Raw genomic sequence first — 25,561 nt, 5'->3', positions numbered from 1 at the left:
TTCTCCAGACTAACTGATCCGCCGTGAGTTTAAATTGTTAGAACTCATATTTTATCTAATTTTGAATCACTTTCCATACTACTGCAACATTGACTTCCCAATAGCTATGTGAAGCCACTCAAGTTTAAAAGTTTTTTTTTCCAAACTACATTTAAAAACAAAAAGTAATTTGGCTACTTTGGAAAGCAATACCACAAAAGCATTCGCTCAGTAAAACATATTTACTGACAAGAGTAGATTATCTTACAGCAGAACTTTAAGAGTTAAATCTCCATAACTTTCTGCCCTTAAATCATAACGATGTAAACAATCATGGCATTACACATACATGGTTGAATGTAAGCTGCTTCCATCAACAATAATGTACTTCAAACAAATCTACAGCCACAACTCAGTGGGAATTGTGATAAAATGCAAAAGATAATGTATTCCTGGGACTGGTTATCAGAATGGAGGAATTTCAAATAGATTTCTAGATCCCACTAGTGATTATTCAGTTACAGGTACTAGGAAACCAATGATGCTGTTATGAAGGTCAATTTTTAACAAAGCAAAGGGATTCACTTTACAACAGCATGTATTTATATAGTGCCTTTAACATAGTAAAAGGTCCCAAGGCACTTCACAGGAGTATTGAGAGAAATTAGGGCAGATGACCAAAAGCTTGCTCAAAGAGGGAGGTTTTAAGGAGTGTCTCAAAGGAGGAGAGAGGTAGACATGCGGAGAGGTTTAGGCAGGGAATTCCAGAGCTCAGGGTCATGACAACAGAAGGAACGACCACCAATGATTGAGCTATTATAATCAGGGATATTCATGAGGGCAGAATCAGAGGAGCGCAGATATATCGTGGGGTTGTGGTGCTGGAGGAGATTACAGTGATAGTGAGGGGCGAGGCCATGGAGGGATTTGAAAACAAGGATGAGAATTTTGAAATCAAGGCGTTGCTTAACTGGGAACCAATGTAGGTCAGCGAGCACAGGGGTGATGGTGAACGGGACTTGGTGCGAGTTAGGATACTAGCAGCTGAGTTTTGGATGACCTCAAGACATAGGGTAGAATATGGGAGGCCACCCAAGGGTGCGTTGGAATAGTCAAGTTTAGAGATAACAAAGGCATGGATGAGAGTTTCAGCGGCGGATGAGCTGAGGCAATGGTAGAGACGGGCGATGTTACGGAGGTGGAAATAGTGGTTTTAGTTGTGCCGCAGATATGTAGTCGGAAGCTCATTTCAGGGTCAAATATGACACCAAGGTTGCGAACAGTCTGGTTCAGCCTCAGACAGATGTTAGGGAGGGGGATGGAGTTTGTGGCGGGGACCGAAAACAGTGGCTTCAGTCTTCCCAATATTTAATTGGAGAGCATTTATGCTTAGAACCGGATATCATACAAGCAGTCTGGCACTTTAGATTGTACTGGGATCAAGAGAATTGGTGCTGAGGTAGAGCTAGGTGTCATCGGCGTATATGTGGAAACTGATGTTTTTAGATGATGTCGCCAAGGGGCAGCATGTAGATGAGAAATATGGGGAGGGGAGGGGAGGGAGCAAGGATAGATCCTTGGGGGACACCAGAGGTAATGAGCGGAAGGAAAAGCCATTTCAGATCATTTTCAAGCTACGATTAGATAGATAAGAATGGAACCAGGTGAGTGCAGTCCCACCCAGCTGGATGATGGTGAAGAGGCGTTGGAGGAGGATGGAGTGATCAACCATGTCAAAGGCTGCAGACAAGTCAACAAGGATGAAGAAGGATATAGTTTACCTTTGTCACAGTCACAAAGGATGTCATTTGTGACTTTGATGAGAGCCGTTTCGATACTGTGGCAGGGGCGGAAACCAGAAGGGATTCAAACATGGAGTTCTGGGAAAGATGAGCACAGATTTGGGAGGCGACAACATGTTCAAGGACTTTGGAGAGGAAAGGGAGGTTGGAGATGGGGCGGTAGTTTGCAAGGACGGAGTGGTCAAGGGTTGGCTTTTGAGGAGAGGAGTGAAGACGACAGATTTGAGGGCGAGCAGAGAGAACCCTCAACAATGTCAGCTAACATGGGAACCAGAAAAGGAAGCTGGGTGGAAAGCAGTTTGGTGGGAATAGATTCGAGGGAGCAGGAAGTGGGTCTCATGCACAGGATGAGCATGGAGCGAGAAACTGGAGAAAGATGTGAGTTCAGGGCTAGGGCAGGGGGGATAGTTAGAGGAAGATTGGCCCAGTGGGCGAGGGAAAGGAAGGGAAGTGGCCGAGGCAGCTGATCGGATGATCTCAATCTTAGAGACAAAGTAGTCCAGGAACTCCTCACACTTGTTGTCGGAGGAGACAGGGGAGAGGGGTTTAAGATGTTTAGCGGTAGAGACAATGCAGTTTATCTTTGCATTAAAGAATGATTCTGGAATAGTGGGCGATTTTGGCAGATGAGAGCAGGACCCGATAATGCTTTATGTGGTCCAACCAGATCTGTTGGTGAAAGGCTGAACTAGTTCTCCGCCATGTCCGTTCAAATCTGCGCCCTTTGGATTTAAGGGAGTGAAGATGTGGGCCGTACCGGGGGGAACAGCCAGGGTGAGAGACTAGGGCATCAAAGGTGGTGGTGAGGGTGTGGTTGAGCAGATCAGTAGTTGCGGAAATGTCATAGTGAATAGAGGGTCAAAGGCTGGAAAGTTGGGATTTCATAAGTGCAGTCGTAAGATGTTGAGAGTTTTTTTCCCAGGGACTGACGCAGAAAGAAGTAGGGTTGGTGGGGGGGTGGTGGAGGGCGATATGTGGATGGAAAGAGCTATGAGGAAGTGATCAGAGCTGGCCTTATCTACGACTGACACGAAGTGAGGCCATGGGGGATGGCAAGGTCGAGAGGGGTGGCCGTGAATATAGGTTGGGGTGTTTAGGGAGGATAAGAGGCTAATGAACTCAGAGGAGAGCAAGATGAATTGAGATGGAGGTTGAAATAACCGAGGATGAGGGAGGAAAGCAGTGAAGAAATATCGGTAATAATATTTTTATGGTACTTGGGTGAGCAGTAGAGAATGAGAATTTTAAATGAGAGGTGAGGGGGTGGAATAGAGCGAGATGCTCAAAGGTGGGGAAGGAGTAGGGGACAAACTAAGGTGTGATTTGGTGATGAGAGCCACAATGCCACCACAGTGGTCTGGGCAGGGCAAGTGGTGGAAGGTATAGCCAGGCAGGGAGGCTTCATTTAAGGGTAAGGCGTCATCAGCTCTCAGCCAAGTTTCTGGGAGGGCCATGATGTCGATGTAATCATCCACGATAAGCTCATGGATGGCAAAGGTCTTGATCGCAAATGAATGGGCATTCTGGAGAGAGATGCAGAGAGGGTCAGTGATGGCTGACCCACTGTCAGCATCCACAGGGTCAGTGCAGGGAGCGGTGAGTTAGTCGAGGAGGAGATTGGCAAGATTAGCCGTCAGGGGGGGCGCTGGCTGGGAAGGTCGGCGAGAATTGGAAGCGACAGTTGGGGTTGCTGCCCACGAGGAAGCAGCGACAAGTGCCATGGTGGACCTTTCGGAGGATGCCAAGACAGGCAGAGAGGGAAGCCGTAGGCTTGTCTCAGAGGAAGTCGAGCCTGGAACAATGGCAGGAGGGCAGGAAGGTGGAAGAGTAATGAAGGATTGGGGTAGGGACTTGGGAGGGCAGAGTATCAGAGAGGAGAGATGAAAGGGGCACGACAACAGGAGAGGGGGGTCAGGGAGGGATAGAGAGAAAAGGAAAAGGCGGGGGGGGGGGGGGGGGAAGAGGAAAAGAGAGAAAAAGTGGAAATAGAAGTGAACGGCTTGAGTCCAGAGCGACAGCGAATGGACATAGGGAAAACCTCAGGTTACGCAGGCCTAGTTATGTGGTAATTACATATTACACACAACAATCAAGGTTTATATAGTTATTTGTGTACTAAAAATATGAATTATCTAATAATTGGAATTACACATGAAACTCAAGACAAAAATGTCTTCAGTGATACATAGCTGAGTCAAACAGTGTAGGCAGTAGAGCAGTGTAGTCCTGATGGCGGAGGAATCCAGGTGACTGGGTAGTCAAATTTCAGCAGAGTTCCAGCAGTTTAAAAGAGTTCAGTGAGAACAAAGACAAGCAGGGTAAGCGGATGGGCAGTGGATTCTGTAGGGGCAGCATTAAACTTGTAATTTGGGCTAAAATGCATTCACCATCAGAGTCAGGATATCTTAAACAATGGAAGAAAGGAGCATGGGGGGACGGGGAAGAGAAAGGGCAAAGGATGGAAATGGATGAACAAGGATACAGTTGAAGAGAAGAGTAGCTCAGTAAGGAGTTGCCAGCGCAGGAGCCATCTTGTGCATATACCACCAGTATATTCACAAGCAGAAACAAGAATATAACAAGAAGTAAAGCTAGCATATTATACAATCAAGGTTTATATAGTTATTTTTGCACTCAAAATATGAATTATCTAATAATTTGAATTAAACATGAAACTCAGACTAACTGTATTCATTGATAGTCAAGGTTTAATGACATCAAAATAATAACAGCACCACTGATTAGCTCGTAAGACAATTTTAACTGTCAAATGTTATACAGATCAAATCGTGACTGTACGCTATGATGCTCCTTTTCAATATGAGCACATTTTGACATACACATTTATTAAATGACCTTTCTGACTCATACATCATTCAAAATCAACGTTTTAATATTCTTTTTCCCCCAAGCCATCTTCCTTGATCCTTCACAACAGCCCCAATAACTATGCTGTTTTTCTCAGTTAGGTTAATGGAATGATATTACTGCAAGTGCAATCAGTGGCACCCTCCTCTGTCAAACTGTAGTCATGTACGCAGTAAAAGGAACTGATAGAGAGAAATATATAGAAAGAAACATCACTATAGCTACACATACAAACAACCATTCACTCAATTAGAAATATTAGAAGTTGGGATGGGGAAAAGGGATGGGGAAAGAAATATAAGATTCAGTATTTCTGGCTGCAATGAATCACCAGGTTTCTCAAAGAAGGAGAAAATGACTTGCATTTCTATAGCCTTTCACGATCACCGGACGTCTCAAAGCGCTTTACAGCCAATGAAGTACTTTTTGAAGTGTAGTCACTGTTGTAAAGTAGGAAACGGGGCAGCCAATGTGTGTACAGCAAGCTCCCACAAACAGCAATGTGATAATGACCAGATAATCTGTTTTAGTGATGTTGATTGAGGGATAAATATTGGCCCCAGCACACCAGGGATAACTTCCCTGCTCTTCTTCAAAATAGTGCCTTGGGATCTTTTACGTCCATTTGAGAGAGCATACAGGGCCTCGGTTTAACGTCCCATCCATAAGAGCAACTTCGTAATCCAACTTTTCCAATCTCTGTATTAAGATGACAAGTCTCACTATGCAGTGCATGCAAATTCTGGCACAAAATGTTCTTAAAATAATGTATGGCCTCCAGTTGCTGACATGCAACATTTTCAAATGAGTTTACTATAAATGCAGACATCAACTGTCTGCGGATAAATGTTTTGAGACAATTCATCAATTCTCTCGAGTGCCATTTACTCCCTTGTCGCTATTTTGCTTGGGAGGTGGCAGGGGTGCGGGGGAGGAGGCGGGGTGAAGAGAAGAGGGGAGAAAGACTTCGTAAGACATTTTCTTGAAAATTTGAATTAGAGTAGAAAACATCTGGAGGGGCTTTAGCAGTTTAAGTATAATACTCCCTCAAAAAAAAGAGTTGATTAAATAAAAACACAAAATTGTTGCATGAATCTGAAGTTATTTAACAGCTGTGACTCCTACTGCAATATGAATATTTTCATAACTTTTAAATCACCTTAAGTTGCATCACCTGACTACATTTCATGCTCCGACTGCCCTTCACCCACTTATTTATCCAAATACTGAAGCGGGGGAGAAACAGAACCAAACTCATCATCTGAGCAACGCTGCAATATAGATCTGTGGAAATGTTTCTTCAAATACTCAAAATTAAGCTGTTGCACAGCCTTTAACTTCTACAAATGAGCACCCAACACTGAATTAATCGCTACACCCACAACAACACTTCTCAAAAAACAAAGTAGGTCTCCATTCCCCTCACCGCCCTAACCCCCCTTTATAATATTTTGGGCATTTTTACATTACCTTGCCTCTTGCACAACGGTCCAAGAGGCTGGATACACATGGGTCTGTTCCATCAAAGTACAATGTTTGAGGACCATTTTGTCTAAATATCACATTATACTGGAACCCATGAGCGAGAGATGATGTTATGGTCAACTGACCATCAGAAGTTGTAACTCTATCCACAATGTTGTAATGCTGAGGCCCACAAGGTCAACAAAATATATATTCTGCTCACCCATTGAATGTATCTTTTTTTAAAGAGCTACCCAAGTAAGCACAAAAGTCTCCGCAATAATTTATCTGCAATATGTATATACAGCAGATCTAATATATGCACCTTAAAGGGTCGAAGAGCGCAGCAAAACTTCAACCAGCAACTTCTCTCAGCAGTTTCCAGGTGTCTGTCTCTTCTTCTAAGTGTTCGCAACTTCTCCTCCAGTTTCTGTAAAGCTCTTCGGTCTCCTATGGACAGTGGGCGACCATCCACGCACTGTTGGAAAATTCAAAAACCATTACAGAGCATTATTTAGGTAACGTTTTTCTCCGAGACAAGCACATATTCAAGCAAGTCTATAACTTGGGAATCAGAATACGCTCTCAAGCTTTAAATGGTAGTAAACACCATCATAATCCAGTTTATTTTTTTAAAATGTAATTTAATAAAGTTTTATAAAAAGATTAGTAAAAGTCCATTGAATTATTTTTCTAACTCATAAAACCAGAGTGTCTCCAGAAATACTAGAAAATCTTATGATTTTCTGTTAAGCCACAATGCACTTGCATCAGTTGGATATTTGAAAACTATAGAGAAAATCCTCTACAAACTGGGTTAAGAATCCCTAGAATTCTAAAATTGTACAAATTATAGTCGACTGCATCATTACAAAGATGTAGCTGTCAGTTTAATACCAGCCATACCCCTTTGAGAATAAAACTGACAAATACATTATTACATTTCATAGGTACCTTTACACTTTAGAACATTCCTTAATTTCACACCCATAAGTGTTGATAAATGTCTTTAAAATGTTTACTTTGTGTCTGAATTATTCAATAGACTACATTATAAATGGAATTGCAGTGAGGAATGAAGGTTACAAAGCACTAACAAATATTTATCCAATAAATAAGAGGCAGATTTCTAACTGATATTATCATGAGCTAATGGTGTAGCATAGAATACCTGTACAATAAAAGGGAACATAAGAAATAGGAGCAGGAGTAGGCCATTTTGCCCCTCGAGCCTGCTCCGCCACTCAATAAGATCATGTCTGATCTGAAGAAAATAGAATGTTAGATGAAGTAGAATGGGAGGAGGCGCGTGTGAAGCATAAGCACCGACGTAGATCTGTTGGGATGAAGGACCGGTTTCTGTACCGTAAATTCTATCGAAAAATTGACCAAGATGAAACTTCAATTCAGGCTTTTACCACCCTTCACCCAAACTGAGTAACATGTAACACTGTAGAACGCTACAAAATATTCCATATTTTACAAAGCAAAAAAACCCAGAAATATTATGGAAATGTTAAAAAAAAATCAATCGCAGGAACATCGAGAAAAAGGACGGGAGGTTGAGGGCACCCGCTTTCGACGAGACGGAGTTACCTGCCCTTCTCGAGAATATTACAGAGAGCTAACGAAAGGTGGTAATGGAAAGCTCTCCCCCCACCATTCCCAAAGGAGTACAACTGTGTGTGTGTGGCGCTCCGTTCATTCACTGCGAAATAAAGATGCTTAATGATTTGTTTCTCCTCGTCTTATGAAGTCTTTTTCATGCGTGCATTTAAAGAGTTTGAAAAAGCGCACATGCAAAAGACGAGAATATCTTTCACAGGGCAACATTAAGCCTAAGCATGTGTTCAAAGCTTAGGGTTTTCCCCGAGAGAGTCTCTTGGGTATAGCAGTGTTAGTGGCTTCAAAAATGGTAACGTCTCTATGAAGTTCAAGATGTTTTTCTACATTAAAGTTCCGATATAAATGCAATTTGTTGTCTGAGCTTATGTTTAGGGATGTGCTTATGTCTAACGATAAGATCTAACAAATGTATTCCCTTATGATTTGAATTGGATATTCTCATCTTTTGCATGTGCGCTTTTTCAAACTCTTTAAATGCACGCATGAAAAAGACTTCATAAGACGAGGAGAAACAAATCATTAAGCATCTTTATTTCACAGTGAATGAACAGAGCGCCACACACACACAGCTGTACTCCTTTGGGGGGGGGGGGGGTGTGGGGGGAGAGCTTTCCATGACCACCTTTCGTTAGCTCCCTGTAATATTCTCGAGAAGGGCAGATAACTCCGTCTCGTCGAAGGCGGGTGCCCTCAACCTCCCGTCCTTTTTCCTCGATGTTCCTGCGATTTGATTTTTTTTTTTTAACATTTCCATAATATTTCTGGTTTTTTATTGCTTTGTAAAATATGTCTTCTTATTCTTCAAATTGTAGAACTACTAGTTGTTAGGAATATTTTTTTTTAACTGCAATGTGTTTTTAAAGTAACTGCCTGTCGACTAGTTTGCTGCTCCTTCTCACTCTCTCTCCCTCCTCTTGAAGTCACTGCGCCCCGAAATCGCGTGTAAAACGCCTCTGTAAAAAAAAAATGGCAAGAAAAAAATCCTGCGCATGCGCAGTTCAATGCCGCAACGTCCATCGAAGAGCAAGTCCATCTGGATCGACTAATAGGTTACAAAACCTCCCGCTGGCATACCGCTGACATAACGGCGAAAAAACTTTGACCAATTTTGTCCTCTTTGGTCTCGGCGGTATGAAACGACATGCCGCCGGCATATCACTGAGAAATGGGCGGACCTTATGTATCGGCCAATTTCAGGCCCTATGCTTTTTGCTACTTCTGATCTTGGCCAAAATTGCCTTCACAGACTTCTATTGGATAGTTGAGACTTTGCTGCACTTGACTGCCTTTGTCTGTCTGTCTGGTGCCTTTTAAATCTTCCTCTGTTCACAACCATAAATTGCACAACACAATGGGTGTGAGGTGGCTACCAAGGCAGGAGAGAGAATTGTTTTTATAAAAATATATTGCAATGTGGGTGACACTGACAAGGCAGTATTTATTGCCCATCCTGAGTTGCCCTGAGGGCACTAAGAGTCACCCCATAGTGTGCGACTGGAGTCACTTGACCAAGTAGGTGGCAAGCTCCTCGTTAGAAAAATATTAGGGGCCCAGCCAGGTTTTTACAGTAATCAGCAGCTTTCAAGGTATTTTTCTCGAGCCACCCCACAAATTATATTTTTTTTCAATTTAATTTTTCAATTTGCCATGGCAGGTTTTGAACTCGTGACCTTCTGGGTTGCTAGTCCGGTACAGTGACTATTATGCCACATTATTATTTACAAACTATGGGGAAATTACATCAAAGCTTAACTCATTAGTATTTTAACTGTCCGGCATCAGAGTACATTTTAGAAAACATTGTGAATAATGTATGCTTCAAAATATATGTAAACTTAACTAATCCTTTCTGTTGAAAAATGGTTAAAATATCCTGAAACTTGATGCTTTGACATTTTAACATTTGTACCCAAACCTTGGATTTAATCTTCTCCACTTGCTGGTCCACTTCTTCAAGGTCTTCAGTATTCTGCAATCGTTCATAAACCACACTCCTTGTACCTCTTATTAGGCTTAATGGCAATGCAGACATACCGTAAGCCTTGAAGGAAAAAGTATACAGAATGAGTATTCAGTACAGGAAACGAACATTGCCAAGCCAACAGAAAACACCATCATGAATACATTTAATTTTAGTACAATTTGAGAGGAGTTACCTATGCCAGAAAATTCATATGACCAGTAAGGTGCAACATCCCCCTTCTTAAATAAACCTTAGACTTACACTATCTAGAGCAGTACAGTTTGATTTGATATCCACTCTCAGCACACAGTAAAACATTATTCCAGATTGCCATTTTGGATTAAATTATGAAAACCACAAGAATAATTCTCATCATTATGAATAATCACAAGGTGATAACTTACAATTAAAAAAGCAGCAACTAAACTGGGTCTTCTTGCATTAAGCCGGAAGATAAAGTAATTTGCAGATTTTAGCAAGAGTTAAAGATTACTTCTTTAAAGACATTTTTGATAGATTATTAGTTTGCAGATTGAAGCATACACATCATCACTACCAAAAGGCATCCATAAATAACATCACATAGGGTGGGCAACTGACAGTTACAAGTAACCAGACCATTCCCCCCGCCCCCTTCACATAAATACTGTGCTAACCTATTTCCTGGAACATTAGCTACTCCTATCAGAACAGCAGCCAGAACCAGAGACCCCATCAAGCCCATTTAATATTTCTAATGATGCCCAGCAGGCTTTGAACACTTTAAACTTTAAAATATGCATCTCTTTATTCTGGCACGAAACTACTCGTACATCATCATTCTGATAATAAGATTGGTTTCAAATGTCTTCCTTGTATATCTATCAGGGCATTTTCTACATAACTATGCCTCCCTCTGGACTTTGAAGTCCCCCCACCCCACCCAAAGACCATCCAACCCACAACTGCTTAGGAGTCCCTCTAAGACTCAAATTTTGCCCTGGCTTTTGCTATTCTATTGGGATGTTTCTCTCTTCATTTCTCTCTCTCTCTATCTATTTATTCCTTCTCCAGCACCTCTACCACCACCACCACCCTTGCAAATCCATCTTCAGCATTTATTTGAAGGAGAATCAGAGGAATAAAACAGCCACAGAAAGAAGTGTCTTCAATCGAAGTGTCTCGGCCTCTTCACTCATGAAGCTTCTCTTAATGCCCAATATAGATGGGCAGTCTAAGCATGCAAGGGGATCCTATCATAAATCATGGGAAATAATACGCACTCCGACTGACATATCAATTTAAATATAAAAATTAAGCTTTTGGACAAAATGTGGGTCTTAAGCCCAAATGCAAAATCATTGGCAGAGTGATTTAAAAAAAAATATTCGATCATGGGATGTGGGCGTCGCTGGCAAAGCCGGCATTTATTGCCCATCCCTAATTGTTGTGAACAGTCTTCTTGAACCGCTGCAGTCCGTGTGGTGCAGGTACTCCCACAGTGCTGTTAGGGAAGGAGTTTCAAGATTTTGACCCAGCGACGTTGAAGGAACGACGATATACTTCCAAGTCAGGATGGTGTGTGACTTGGAGGGGATCGTGGAGGTGATGGTGCTCCCATGCGCCTGCTGCCCTTGTCCAGGGACTGGATGTGATCGCATGCTGACTTGTGCCAATGGGAACAATCCCGCTGATCAGAAAATATATTTTCAAATATTTCAGTTCCGTTCAGACTTTTGTGACAGTGGCTAAAACTATGGTACAATTCTCGATACAAATGAATCTGGGGAAGGACTTTAGGTTAAAGGACTGCCCCAACAAAATGGTAAATTACATACAGCTGATCTACAATAAGGGGTTATGGTTCACTACGAGGTGAAACCAGTAGCAAAACTAGTTTTACACAAAAGAAAAAGTTAACGAGCTTCTAATTTTTTTCTAACTTCTTCCATTACCATCTCAAGTCGGCCCATCATCCCTTCTGTCTCTCTAATCTCTCATGCCTTCTACCCTATCACAGACCTTCCCTTTTGTTCTTTCCTCCCCTCCCTTTTCAGTGCTGCTTAAGAATCTGTTCATTCTGAACATTCGCCAGAAGGGTCATCGATCTGAAATGTTAACTCTGTTTCTCTCTCCATAGATGCTGCCTGACCCGCTGAGATTACCAGTATTTTGGTTTTATTATGGGAAAACTAACTGAGCAGAATTTCTAAATAGCTTGCAAAAACAGGACGCCAACAATCTGAATATAAATGGGTCTTGAAAGATTGAAATAGCTGCTATTGAATCACAATAAAAGTAGGTTTTAAGACAATGTTAAACAGATGCTGAAGATATTCCAAAATACGGGTGACATCACGCAAGTAAAAATTAATCAACTTAGTAGACCATTGTACCAACTTTGTTTCCATTTTACGTTATAAGCGCTTAGTGGATGCCTTATATGAACTAATCAAGACACACACCATCACGGATGGGAGGCCTTGGTGCTTAATCTTTCAATAACTACGCCATCAAGTTGAGGCAGTGGAAGCCTGCCTCTGCTGTGAATGTTTAAAAATGTATAGAGACATTGAAGTTGAGAATGTGGGAATTGTATAGGGACAATATAAGCTAACAAAGAATTCATGGAGGAATAGCCATGACATCTACAACACTAACACATATTGAAACAAAACCCACAGCTTGCAGAAAAACCTCAAGGTCTTATTAAATCATGTTATTAACCTGAAACATTGACAGAAGGTCTTTGTTTAAAATCGGACCATGCTTGGGTCGGCTTATGAGTGGACAAAGGGAAGGAGGGATCAAAAGAGATGGGCTGAGCTGGGATGTCACTCTGGCCCTATCTTGTTATCTTTTGCCGAAAATGTATAACCATCGTCCCTTTACAATGTAACGTCACTTTTTCCGTAGGAAGTGAGTGCGTTCGAACAGACTTGCATTCCTTCTGTCTGATAAAGTCCCCGATCGGGATTTGCTTTTTAAATAAAAGCTTGCTTTGTTTAAAGCACAAACGGTATTCGTTTCAGTAATTTTGCTGAACCAGATTGAGGTAAAAGAATCCAGGAATCAACATTTGGTGTCAGAAGTGGGATCTCAACGGACGACTGCTGAAAACTTGCGAATTAAGAGCCAGACTAGCCTTGGACGAGACGAGGGGAAAGTGGCCACTGGAGTGAGTATGATTTCAATACTGCTCTAGTTTCCCCCGGTTTCAAAAGTCTGAGGAAAGTTTAGCCACTCGCTGGTTCTCAGGTAGTGTCTGAACGAGATCCAGGACAATCTGGTGAATACCTTTCAAACTTAGAATAGGGATAGAGATAGGGAAATTGCGCAATGACGCAAACCAAGCGGCGACTTGGAAAGATAGGTTATAGTTAGGGCTAGATAGGGATAGATGATCAATCATGGATCCAAAAAATTAATAGGAAAGAAAAGAGACTCTTGTGAACGTCTGTTTAAATGAGAAATGCTTCTGTGATTTTTACTGTAAAAAAAAAAGCCGGGGAGTTGTGGTTTGTTTTAGCTCCACCTACTTTTTCAAACAGAATGAAAGTTTTTTTAACCCTTCGTAGTGTTGTCCTGTATGTGGGAAGTTTAAGAGTGTGAACCTTATTGAATTACGTATATTCGGATGATAAGTTACGGAGCCAGGAAATGCACAAAGGATAGGTTTGTTGAGTAAAAAAAAAAGAAAAAATACATGGTCCCGGTGGTTAAAAAAAAGGATTTAACATGCTCACTTACTTGTCGAAAGAAAACATTCAGAGAAGGCACAGCAAAACAACTGAGATGGATTCAAAAGGATTCAAAAAAAAATTATATTAAATAACACGACCTTGAGGCTGGAACAATTGAGATAACGAAAAGCTGTCCACAGCCTACGTGCCAGACTTCTCTCTAGTTATGGAAAAGACAAAAAAAAAAGTAACGTACTAAATAGGTGCTGAAAAAAAAATGTTCTGAGATTTTAAATTATGAGAAAAATTCCACTGCAGTCTAAAAAAAAATCACTCCTGTCCAGTTGGCAGAAAAACTCCATTAAATTAGGGCTTTCATTGACTGATTGGATTTAAACTGCGCAGTGACGCGAAAGGATAGGGAAATTTGGAGACTAAAAGAAATTAAATAAGGCTCATAAGAAATCAAATTTAGAAAATTAGGCTCACAGGAAATTAAATAAGGCTCATAAGAAGTCAAATTTAGAAAATTAGGCTCACAGGGAATTAAGTAAGGCTTATGGGGAATTAAATAGAGGATAGGTGTTCAAGTCAGGTGTGACGTCGACCTCGTATATCACTTGGCCCGTCTAGGCACTGATTGAATTTAAATCACGCAGCAACTTGAAAGGTAGGGTGAGAGAAGCGCGCGGCGGCGCGAACGCGCAGCGACACGAGACGTGCGGCGACACGAGACGTGCGGCGGCGTGAGCGTGCGGCCGAGTGAAGGAGGGCTGACGCAGACGCGCAGCAGCGTGAAACGCGTAGCGGCGCGGGACGTGCGGCGGCGCGAGCGCCCGGCCGAGTGAACGTGGGACGCGAACGCGCAGCAACGCGAACCGCGGGGTAATATCAAAGTCAGTGCTGGTTTCAGTAAGTCTGTTTATTTTAAGTGTTTTAAAGTGTTTTAAATCGCGCGGTGACGCGAACCGCGGGGCGAAGCGGGAGTCCGTGTTTATTTTAGTAAAGTCTGTTTATTTTGAGTTTGTTCAAAGTCAGTGTTAGTTTCAGTAAAGTCTGTGTTTATTTTAAGTTTGTTCAAATCGCACGACGACGCGAACGCGTAACGACACGGTAATTAGAGTCAGTTTAAATACGAGGGGCAGCGTGAAAATGGGTAATCAGTTGGATAAAACAACGGATGCGGATAGTCCGCTACAAAAGTTATGTGAGGAATTCCCTGAAAGAGCTGAAGACTTTAGAAAATTATCAGGAGCCCTGAACAAATTATTAGGAGATGACCAGTGGCCTCTAGGTGGCACTAGAAGCGTAGAGGTAGCAAAAAAAGCACAGGGATTGTCAAAAATTAAAATTAAAAGATGCATCACTTCTGTCAAGTTGGCAAATCAATGTTATTAAATTAGGACTCTCATTGACAGAGGGAACACATGTTAAAACTGTAGACGTCTTTAAAAAAAAGAATGTGCGCACGAGAAACTTACTAAGAGATCCTCTGGGACCTCTGAGAAAGGTATTGACCGACTACGTAGTCAAATGGCTGGCTTTGTGTTAACCGAGGCTGATGATGAAATTGATGAATGGTCACTGACTCAGCGCCCAATGGCGCCTCCCGCACCCCCTGGCCCCTTGCTCCAGTCCTCTTCCCAACACCCTCCACCTTACCCTCCGGCGAGAGGAGTTAAAAATAACCCCATACCACCAAAGCAACAAACCCAAACTGACTCCTCATCCTCTGATAGCGATTCGGATCCCCAATTCACAAGCAATATAGCCGAAAGGACCAGATCTCACACTCGAAAGGGCAGAACTATATCTCGATATCACAGACAGTCCCGTAAATCTTCTAGTCAATCTACCAGTCCAAGTTGTGAAAGACATAGCAAACACCCCCGCCGATCGAGACACAGAACTGTCAAGCAGTCAGACAGCTCCGAAACATCCTCCGACCTAGAAATGATTTCCAAGATCCCAAAGTCCCGACACCAATTCCCTGTCAGACCAATGCCAAACCCTGATGCACAACAAGCTGCAGACCACCCCACTATAGATGTCTATGTGATCTTCGAACAACTATTTCAGTTTATAATGCAGAATCAAGGGACCTGCGGGCCTTGGTAAAGCAAACCTTGAGCCCAACTGAACACACCCGATTTCTAACTCACCTAGGACGTGCTACTCATGATGCATTGTTGGTTACTCATCCTAACGATATCCAGGATCGCCTAAACGCTATCTTCAATTCTCTCACCACGACCCTTCAGAAGCCCATCAGTATGGCCACAGTATTAGAAACTAAACCCAAGCGTGAAGAAACTGCCGATTGAAATATACGGGAGTCAATCAGGAGATAATGCCTTCAGGGCAGGAGAGGATTCTCCTCAATTCTGCGCTATCCTACTTCAGTGCCTGCCCTATTCGGTTGCTCACGCTATCCGGACAAATAATTGGGCAGATAATAGTAAAGCCCAGATGGAAAGGGCGGTTAAATATTATTGGCAGGAAAAGAAAGGAGAGGGGGGAGGTGCGCCCTCAACCCGGGTCAAGACTGAATACGTGACTAGAAAGGAAGAGCCGCCTCAGGTGGAAGGACCAAAACCCGACCCAAGGGGATACCAGATGGAACCGCAGTGTTGCGTGCAGGGTTGGCTGGATAAACAGGGATACGGTTATATCAAACACCCAAATGGCCCGGGCCCTGCTAATTACGGACCGCCCTACTGTCCCCGGCCTGGTATGGGAAGAGGTCGGGGCTGGAAAAGACTAGATGGATGCTTTATTTGTGGGCAAGAAGGACATTGGAATAGAAATTGTCCCTCCCGTCAGCACTAAAAAGGAAGAGGAGGAAGAGGAGGGGGGCAAGGACGGGGATCTTACACTAACTTCTCCCAGAACAACCTCTTTGGCCAACCGTCCCCCGATTCGTATTGATTGTGCAGGGATCCTCCCCGGACGACGAACCAATTCTGAATGAGTGGCAACCCTTTTTGATAGATACGGGAGCCTTCATGTCTTCTGTACAATCAAAGCTTAAACTCCCTGCCTCTACTGAAACACAGGAACTTTCAGGATTCCTGGGACAAGTCTCGACATTCCCGGTGTCAGAACATGGGTTACCAGGAAGAATCGGTGGAACATCGATTTGTTATCACAACCAATCTGGACTGTAACTTGATGGCTAGAGACCTCCTCTGCAAATTCCAGTTGCATTTGGAGTGTGGAGATGATGGGATTATTGTAAAACAGGGAACCCTTAAGCGGCAGTATTATACCACTAGAACCCCTCAGTGGTGGTCTCCGGACCTGCCGCAGGCACCCTATCACGTGACCCTAGCATACGATCCCAGTGGAAATGGGAAGACCTCTTCACTCCAGCAATCGATGTCCCCCATGCTCAGAGGCAGAGCAAAACCTCACCTTTGCTTGGGCCAGGCACCAGAGAACAGACCAGTGCAGCACCTGAGGCACAGACCATCCATCACGACTGCGTGGCAATGATCCGACTGGAACGATCTAAAAATACCTTCCCAGCTCCAGTGGCAGGACTCCTGGGGAAGAAGATCAATTTCATAGGTACCCTTCCAGCGGTTTTGGCAGAATCGCGAGAGAGAAGGATCAAGGCAGTCGACCTCGAGGACAGAGGCAAGATGGCGTTCCTGCTGCAGCGAGGGGCAGCGTGGTTGAAAAAAGAGCCCCACCACGCTAAAGATTTGGAAGTTATGGTGCTCCAGGCTATAGACGAGGCTGACCCTACCAGCCGGGATGTGCAAATACCTGACTATGTGGATCCTCATGTGTGGGCAGAGGACCACTCACAAGTGGGTTATACTCCCATTGATCCGATTGAGATCCCAGTGGACTGGCCCTCTATCCGACAGAACCCACTGAAATCACAGGCAATCCTAAACTGACCTTTCAGCACTGTACTGCAATTAATCCGGCCTGTTTTCTTACTGAGCCACCCCAAGATGAGGAAGAACCCAGTCATGATTGTTTATCTTTAATTTAAGAGGCCACATCAGTCAGGGAAGATTTTGTTGATGTACCAATTGAAGATCCAGACTGTATTATGTATGTTGACGGAATTAATCCAGAAGGTACACGAATCTCAGGATACGCCATAGTAAACCAGGAGAATCAGGTCTTGGAATCTGCCGCTTTTGAAACCGCCTATCCTGCCCAACAAGCTGAACTATTCGCCCTCACCCGAGCCTGTATCTTGGCCAAAGATCTCAAAGTCAATATCTATACCGACTCTAGGTATGCCTTTGGGGTGGCCCATGATTTCGGACAATTATGGAAAAATAGGGGATTCCTAACCTCACAGGGGAATGAGATATCCCATAAACAGCTAGTATCTGATTTGTTGCAAGCCCTCATGTTCCCCAAAAGCATTGCCATTGTTAAATGTATCGCCCACACTACCGGAAATTCTCTGGTTGATATAGGGAACCACTGTGCTGACAAAGAGGCTAAACAGGCCTCTCGTGATCAACAGATGGTAGTGCCCAAAATTATGAGTCAGACTAAAAACAATCCTGCGAAGGATAAGTTAGCCTCGGAAAAACCAATGCCAACCATCCAAGATGTTATAAAAGCACAGGAGGACGCTCCTGAAAAAGATAAACTGTTGTGGAAATATTATGGATGTACTTATGACAATGTTTCTAAACTCTGGACCACTCCCGCGGAACAGACTTGCATGTCTGACGAGTTGGCTCTATGGGTTATTGATTGTATGCATTTTGCTACTCATTGTGGAGCAAGAACCATGAGTGATACACTTTTGGCTACTTGGTGGCACCCAAGACTCCAGGCGCTCGCCCAGAACATCAGTAGTCGTTGCCTGGTTTGCCAGCAACATAATTCAGGGAAGGGAGTCCCCTGTGATTGGGGTAAAACGCCCTTACCTGAAGGTCCCTTTGAGACATTTCAGTTGGACTACATTGAGTTGCAAAAAGTTCAGTGTTACAAATATGTGTTAGTAATAGTAGATGTGTTTAGCAGATGAATTGAAGCCTACCCTAACCTGGACAATAAGGCTCAAACTGTTGTTAAGGTGTTAATGAGGGAAATTGTTCCTAGATCTCAGCTCGACTGATGACCATCTATGTTCTTTCTCTGACTCAGGCTCTGCGACTAGCTCACAACCAGGTTCAAGATGCTCACCTTGACCTCCCAATTTTACCCGAATTGTCCCTCGTGGCACCAGGGAAGTATGGATTCGGAAGGGATTAGAGCCACAATGGGAGGGGCCTTTTCAGGTGTTATTCACTACCCCCACTGCAGCCAAGGTTGAGGGGAAAAGTGCCTGGGTTCACCTGCACCACTGCAAGCTCACCACCCTCTAACGAACCTATTTTACTGGTTATTCTAACTTCTGTTTCTGTTCCAGACTTCCTCTTCTCCATAGCTGAACAAGGCCGTTGGAACGTGGACCAGTTTGAACTTTTACCCGTAGTGATAGACAGCCAGCTACACCGACGGTGACCTAAGAAGAGAGACGGGAAAACTGAACTCTTTTAATCAGCAAAATAATTGGACTATTTATCTGAATCCTGAGCCATAAGATGAAACTGTCTGTATGCCACAGTCTGTATAATAGTGTTGATTTTTGTCAGTTTCGGCGCATGGGAGGGGAGACAGAGACGAGAGCTCCATGTAAACACCTTTTTGTACATGTCTTATGTTTATGCGCAAAATGGGAACTTTTCTAGATGTTGGGTGTGTTCACATTCCCTATACATTCCCTATACATTCCAAAGGGGGATTTCCTTTGCGCCCCATTCCAGTAACCCTAACTGAGACTGTCAGATGGATTCAGAGCCAAACTATCACGTGAGGAGGGGGGCCAATACAATACTGCTGAAGCTCTGGAGGGCATCACAGCTGAAATTGTAGCAATAAGGACCGTAGGATTACAAAACCGAATGGCCCTCAATTACCTGTTAGCTGAGAAAGGGGGAACGTGTGCCCTGATAGGATCTGAATGTTGCACTTACATTCCTGATAGTTCAGAAAACATAACCAATCTCGCTGATCACATAAGAAGGGAGGTGAAGAAGTTATCCACACCAGCAGAAGGATCTAGCTGATTTGATTGGCTATCAGATGGATCTTGGAGATCCTATCTAATTGTTGGTTGCCTTAACCTTTGTTGTAAAGTAATGATGGCAAGGTTAGCAAACCCTCTTGTGGTCAAGGGCTCCCGAGTTATGATCCAACGAACTAAAGAACTACTCGACACTAACAACAATATGATTCAGGAAATAGAGTGTGAACGGATGAATGCGATACTCCTAGAATGATCCTAAGTGTTATCATGGAATGATAAAAGGGGGGAATGTGAATGTTTAAAAATGTATAGAGACATTGAAGTTGAGAATGTGGGAATTGTATAGGGACAATATAAGCTAACAAAGAATTCATGGAGGAATAGCCATGACATCTACAACACTAACACATATTGAAACAAAACCCACAGCTTGCAGAAAAACCTCAAGGTCTTATTAAATCATGTTATTAACCTGAAACATTGACAGAAGGTCTTTGTTTAAAATCGGACCATGCTTGGGTCGGCTTATGAGTGGACAAAGGGAAGGAGGGATCAAAAGAGATGGGCTGAGCTGGGATGTCACTCTGGCCCTATCTTGTTATCTTTTGCCGAAAATGTATAACCATCGTCCCTTTACAATGTAACGTCACTTTTTCCGTAGGAAGTGAGTGCGTTCGAACAGACTTGCATTCCTTCTGTCTGATAAAGTCCCCGATCGGGATTTGCTTTTTAAATAAAAGCTTGCTTTGTTTAAAGCACAAACGGTATTCGTTTCAGTAATTTTGCTGAACCAGATTGAGGTAAAAGAATCCAGGAATCAACACTGCTTGTGATATTTGAAAACCATGGTTCGAGACCAATAAAGGGTAATTTCTGTTCTACCTGTTTATATCTTTTGAATTACACATGGGATCAGGGGAAACTGAGCAAACACACAGAGAAATTTCAGTTTCCAAGAAAAGAGGAGACCACTCAGCCTCTCACCTCAAACAGGACAGATATTGGTTGGCTATGACGTCCATTTCCCACAACATCACACAATGTCCTGAACTGTCCCTGGGCGGAACCTCCACTCATGAGGGTGAACTGTGAGGCAATAAGAGTACCTGCCATTACATTGTCCACCTAGCTAAATGATAAGCCGTGAGCCAAGAGAATAATCTCACAACCAGGATTGGATCGCAGCAAGAACAGGAACGAGTACTTAGAAACATAGAAACATAGAAAATAGGTGCAGGAGCAGGCCATTCAGCCCTTCTAGCCTGCACCGCCATTCAACGAGTTCATGGCTGAACATGAAACTTCAGTACCCACTTCCTGCTTTCACGCCATACCCCTTGATCCCCCGAGTAGTAAGGACTTCATCTAACTCCCTTTTGAATATATTTAGTGAATTGGCCTCAACTACTTCCTGTGGTAGAGAATTCCACAGGTTCACCACTCTCTGGGTGAAGAAGTTTCTCCTTATCTCGGTCCTAAATGGCTTACCCCTTATCCTTAGACTGTGACCCCTGGTTCTGGACTTCCCCAACATTGGGAACATTCTTCCTGCATCCAACCTGTCCAAACCCGTCAGAATTTTAAATGTTTCTATGAGGTCCCCTCTCACTCTTCTGAACTCCAGTGAATACAAGCCCAGTTGATTCAGTCTTTCTTGATAGGTCAGTCCCACCATCCCGGGAATCAGTCTGGTGAATCTTCGCTGCACTCCCTCAACAGCAAGTATGTCCTTCCTCAAGTTAGGAGACCAAAACTGTACACAATACTCCAGGTGTGGCCTCACCAAGGCCCTGTACAACTGTAGCAACACCTCCCTGCCCCTGTACTCAAATCCCCTCGCTATGAAGGCCAACATGCCATTTGCTTTCTTAACCGCCTGCTGTACCTGCATGCCAACCTTCAATGACTGATGTACCATGACACCCAGGTCTCGTTGCACCTTCCCTTTTCCTAATCTGTCACCATTCAGATAATAGTCTGTCTCTCTGTTTTTACCACCAAAGTGGATAACCTCACATTTATCCACATTATACTTCATCTGCCACGCATTTGCCCACTCACCTAATCTATCCAAGTCACTCTGCAGCCTCATAGCATCCTCCTCGCAGCTCACACTGCCACCCAACTTAGTGTCATCCGCAAATTTGGAGATACTACATTTAATCCCCTCGTCTAAATCATTAATGTACAATGTAAACAGCTGGGGCCCCAGCACAGAACCCTGCGGTACCCCACTAGTCACTGCCTGCCATTCCGAAAAGTACCCATTTACTCCTACTCTTTGCTTCCTGTCTGACAACCAGTTCTCAATCCACGTCAGCACACTACCCCCAATCCCATGTGCTTTAACTTTGCACATTAATCTCCTGTGTGGGACCTTGTCGAAAGCCTTCTGAAAGTCCAAATATACCACATCAACTGGTACTCCTTTGTCCACTTTATTGGAAACATCCTCAAAAAATTCCAGAAGATTTGTCAAGCATGATCTCCCTTTTACAAATCCATGCTGACTTGGACCTATCATGTCACCATTTTCCAAATGCGCTGCTATGACATCCTTAATAATTGATTCCATCATTTTACCCATTACTGAGGTCAGGCTGACCGGTCTATAATTCCCTGCTTTCTCTCTCCCTCCTTTTTTAAAAAGTGGGGTTACATTGGCTACCCTCCACTCGATAGGAACTGATCCAGGCATCCATTGAAAAGAGCATTGGATGACCACTCACATGCCAGACTGCCCTGTACAAGATGAGGGGGGGGCCACCCACACCCACTGGACACCAGTATCCCGCTGGAGTTATCCTAGTCACTCCTCTCTGATCTATTCAATGCACCAAGATAATTTTGGAAGGTGGGTACCCAAAACTGCACACAATTTTCCAAGTGTGGCCTTACCAATGCGATATACTGGGTCAAAATAACCAGATGTAAATTTTCATCACAGCATCTCAAGACATATTCTGACACTTGATCAGCCTTATTGAAAACTTCATATTGAAGTTATTACTTTCAGTAAATTGACAATCACACATACATCCTTTCCTTTTCCACTCTGGTAATAAACATCCATTCAGCGTGTATCCATGTTTTATTACAACTGTGCATTACTTTATATTTATTCACACAAATCTTCGGGTTATTGAAATAAGCTAGAGTCTGTGCAATATGGTGAAACAGATTGTATTATCCAGGGGAAAATATTGAGGAATCAGTTTAAAGTTTGGAATTGGACGATCTAACAACCTCAATTAATCTGGGTGGCCCTGAAGCAGGTATATAACAATGTAGAAAAGGCCTTCGAAAGGCTTACATATTTCAGAAAATGGTGGAGCTCATATTGAATCTTAATTGGCTACAATTCGTTTCCAAGATGACTATCCAATGTTCTGTCCAGTAAGAGTATGGTCTAAAGGTCAATGCTGTTTGAGAGTGAGTGTATTTATTAACTGGTACAAATATAAGCAATTGGATTTGGGAATAAGTAATATTAATTAAAATGTATTCTCTCCCCTAGAAAACTGCACACAGTAATCTACCAGAGCGTACTCTTTCCCTTTCCCTAACCAGTTGCTGCTCATCCACACACTTTGGACCAATTAACAACTGCCCATTTCTTAAGGGGATGCACACACAAAATCATTTCATTATCTACGCAAGGATTTGCTTTGTTTACATCCCAGAGATTCTATTCAACACTATTTTTCCTTGTCGACACATGGATATATCTGACTTTCACCAACTAGAGGCTGAATTATTTTTGCCGTCCGTTTTTCCCACTTCCATTCTTCCCTAAAATGGGTGTGCACCTTAAAACAACTAATGTAAAGCGGAAACCTGAAGCTCCTGTCCCTCACCTGTAGAGTGGTTGGCAGCAAGGGTCCTCAATAGACGTACGTGACTCTTACCACACTCTTTAAAGAAAACTCTCCTTTCTCGTATGCATTTAACCAACTTGCGCCGAATCTAAGGTAATTGCGATATGTAGAATTCCCACTGGATCATTTCTTAAACTACAGCCAGTCCAGAAAGACATGTAGCTCTTCCACCCCCTCCTCAGCCCCCCCACTACCATTCTGTAACATTTCCCACATTACAACAGTGACTATACTCCAAAAGTATTTCATTGGCTGTAAAGTGCTTTGAGATGACCAGTGGTCGTGAAAGGGGTTATATAAATCCAAGTCTTTTTTTCATTTTAAACAGCAACCTCAAAAGGTGAGGATTTATTCAAGGTGGGTAGGGGTTGAGAAAGAAATCAGTTATGATAATGAGATAATGTGATTCAATAGTTTGAACTATCAAATGCTAGAGCGATAAATTGCATATTCTTCATTACAGATACATATTTTCTCAGATCAGAAAATCCAATAGAAAAAGTTAGTTTTTGAAAAAAAAGTCACAAGTAAACCTAGCAATTTTTTTTGGTACAATAGGAAGATTACAATATTGGTCCACGTCCTACTCCATTTTCACTCACAGCAACATGCCTATGATTAAAAACCTTTATGCATGCTTTGAATTGGAGCAGTGTGTTGCAAGAATAATAATTACTCTTTCACCAAGTTACTTTTGCACTAAAGTCTTGCAGGTTGGCCAACACATACTGCTGCCTTCTCTATCCGCCAGAAAAACATCATCAGACACAGCATCATTTAGGCTATAGTCACAAGTTGAATTTATTTACAAGAATTATGATTACATAGTAAAAAGACAACAACAAGAGCATCAGCAATACAATGTTTTATTGTCTTACTTTGCACCCCTTAAAATAAAGTGCCAGAAATCTTAAGCATCATTTTCAGAAACTTTGAACCAAAAGTCTTTGATGACAACATAAGAATGCTTCTCCCCACAGAATCCCATCTCAACACAACATAAAAAAATGAATAATTAAAGTAAGGGAGTCAATCATCACAGCTGAGTTGACAAATATACCAAACTTCCTTTGAACTTGAGACTAGCTTCTTTGAAAAATACCCTCAAATAAGCCAGACCTTTCACAGTCGACATGCAAACACATTCATTGATTTTATTTGTTAAGAAGCTAGCACATGAACTGCCAGCATTTAGATAGGTTTTGAGTCTTTTAAGATTTCACTTGAATATCAAATAAGCCTAGCCCCCAAATACCCCTTAAGCGACCATGCAAGCTTGCCATGCAACTAACATTTCAATGGCAGGAGGAAAATCCTCAAGTAATTAACATGTAATGGCATCTGTCCGAGAGACTGCGGGCCACCATCCCCACAAACAAATAACAAAATGCTGGACAGCGTTTGTATATTTACTCTATCCTCTGGCTCCCCTTTCAGAATGAAACAACAGCACTCCAATTTAAATTCATAAGGCTTGGTCCATCAAAGAATTCATAATCAGAGATGAGCTATAATACAGAATGATAGCAGAATGCATGATGCAGCTCCATTTTCATCACAGCGACAGTGCTTGAAAACTGCAGCTCCTGTTTACAGGAACTGAGTGAGCATTCTGTGCACCAAATCATTTTTTTTTAAAAAGGTTATAAAATGAATAAGTGAATTTTAACTAAGTGTGAGTAGTCCGCCTCCCACGTTTTTGTTAAAAAAAGATAGCCCCTGCTGCAAAGACAATATAATGTTTTGTGTGCAAGCCAAAGTCACACTCGCAAGGGTTGCTAAACTACCTGCATTACATCACCCTCTACTGGCAAGAATTAATGGCAGATCAATTATAATTTGACTGGAGATCCATGAAATTCTAAATGTTGTCTAATTTAAACATTTTTTTAAAATTTAAAGTAATCACATCACTTTTCTATGCCACAGTGTGAATCAGAGAAACACTAACCTCATTCATAGCTTAGTTATCTTTTTCTTTCTACACCCCCCGCCCCTTCAGTACACCTACCTACACTCTGGCCGGAATTTTTACCTTCGAGACATGTTAGCAGCACGGTAGGTAGCCCTGGAGGTTGGAGATGCACGTTATGCAGTGGCGTTTTAACAAAGCCATTACAATTGAATCAGACTTCCGGGTTTCCTGATCACGAAAATGGAAGGTCTGTGATGGGATGGAAGGCAGGAGAGATTAAATGTAAAAAGTTATGGTTTTACAAAAGGAGATGGTAATGGGACAAGTAAATAAACAAAAGGAGGTCTAAAAG

At 42.6% G+C, this 25,561-nt stretch overlaps 1 protein-coding gene across 1 annotated transcript in view; it reads right to left on the bottom strand.

Annotated features, from left to right (window-relative positions):
• Window positions 1-25,561, bottom strand: part of lmbrd1 (LMBR1 domain containing 1) — a 263,585-nt gene that overhangs the window by 82,329 nt on the left and 155,695 nt on the right. The window contains exons 8-9 of the mRNA XM_070884860.1: window positions 9,655-9,780; window positions 6,439-6,591 (exon numbers count right to left, since the gene is read on the bottom strand). Of these exons, the coding sequence (XP_070740961.1) occupies window positions 6,439-6,591; window positions 9,655-9,780 (279 nt within the window). The remainder of the gene's footprint in view (window positions 1-6,438; window positions 6,592-9,654; window positions 9,781-25,561) is intronic.

This window comes from Pristiophorus japonicus, chromosome 7, assembly GCF_044704955.1.
Source record: "Pristiophorus japonicus isolate sPriJap1 chromosome 7, sPriJap1.hap1, whole genome shotgun sequence".
In the NCBI taxonomy this organism is placed as follows: domain Eukaryota; kingdom Metazoa; phylum Chordata; class Chondrichthyes; family Pristiophoridae; genus Pristiophorus; species Pristiophorus japonicus.
The sequence above is the reverse complement of the archived record's forward strand: the minus strand, read 5'-3'. Positions and strand labels throughout refer to the sequence as shown.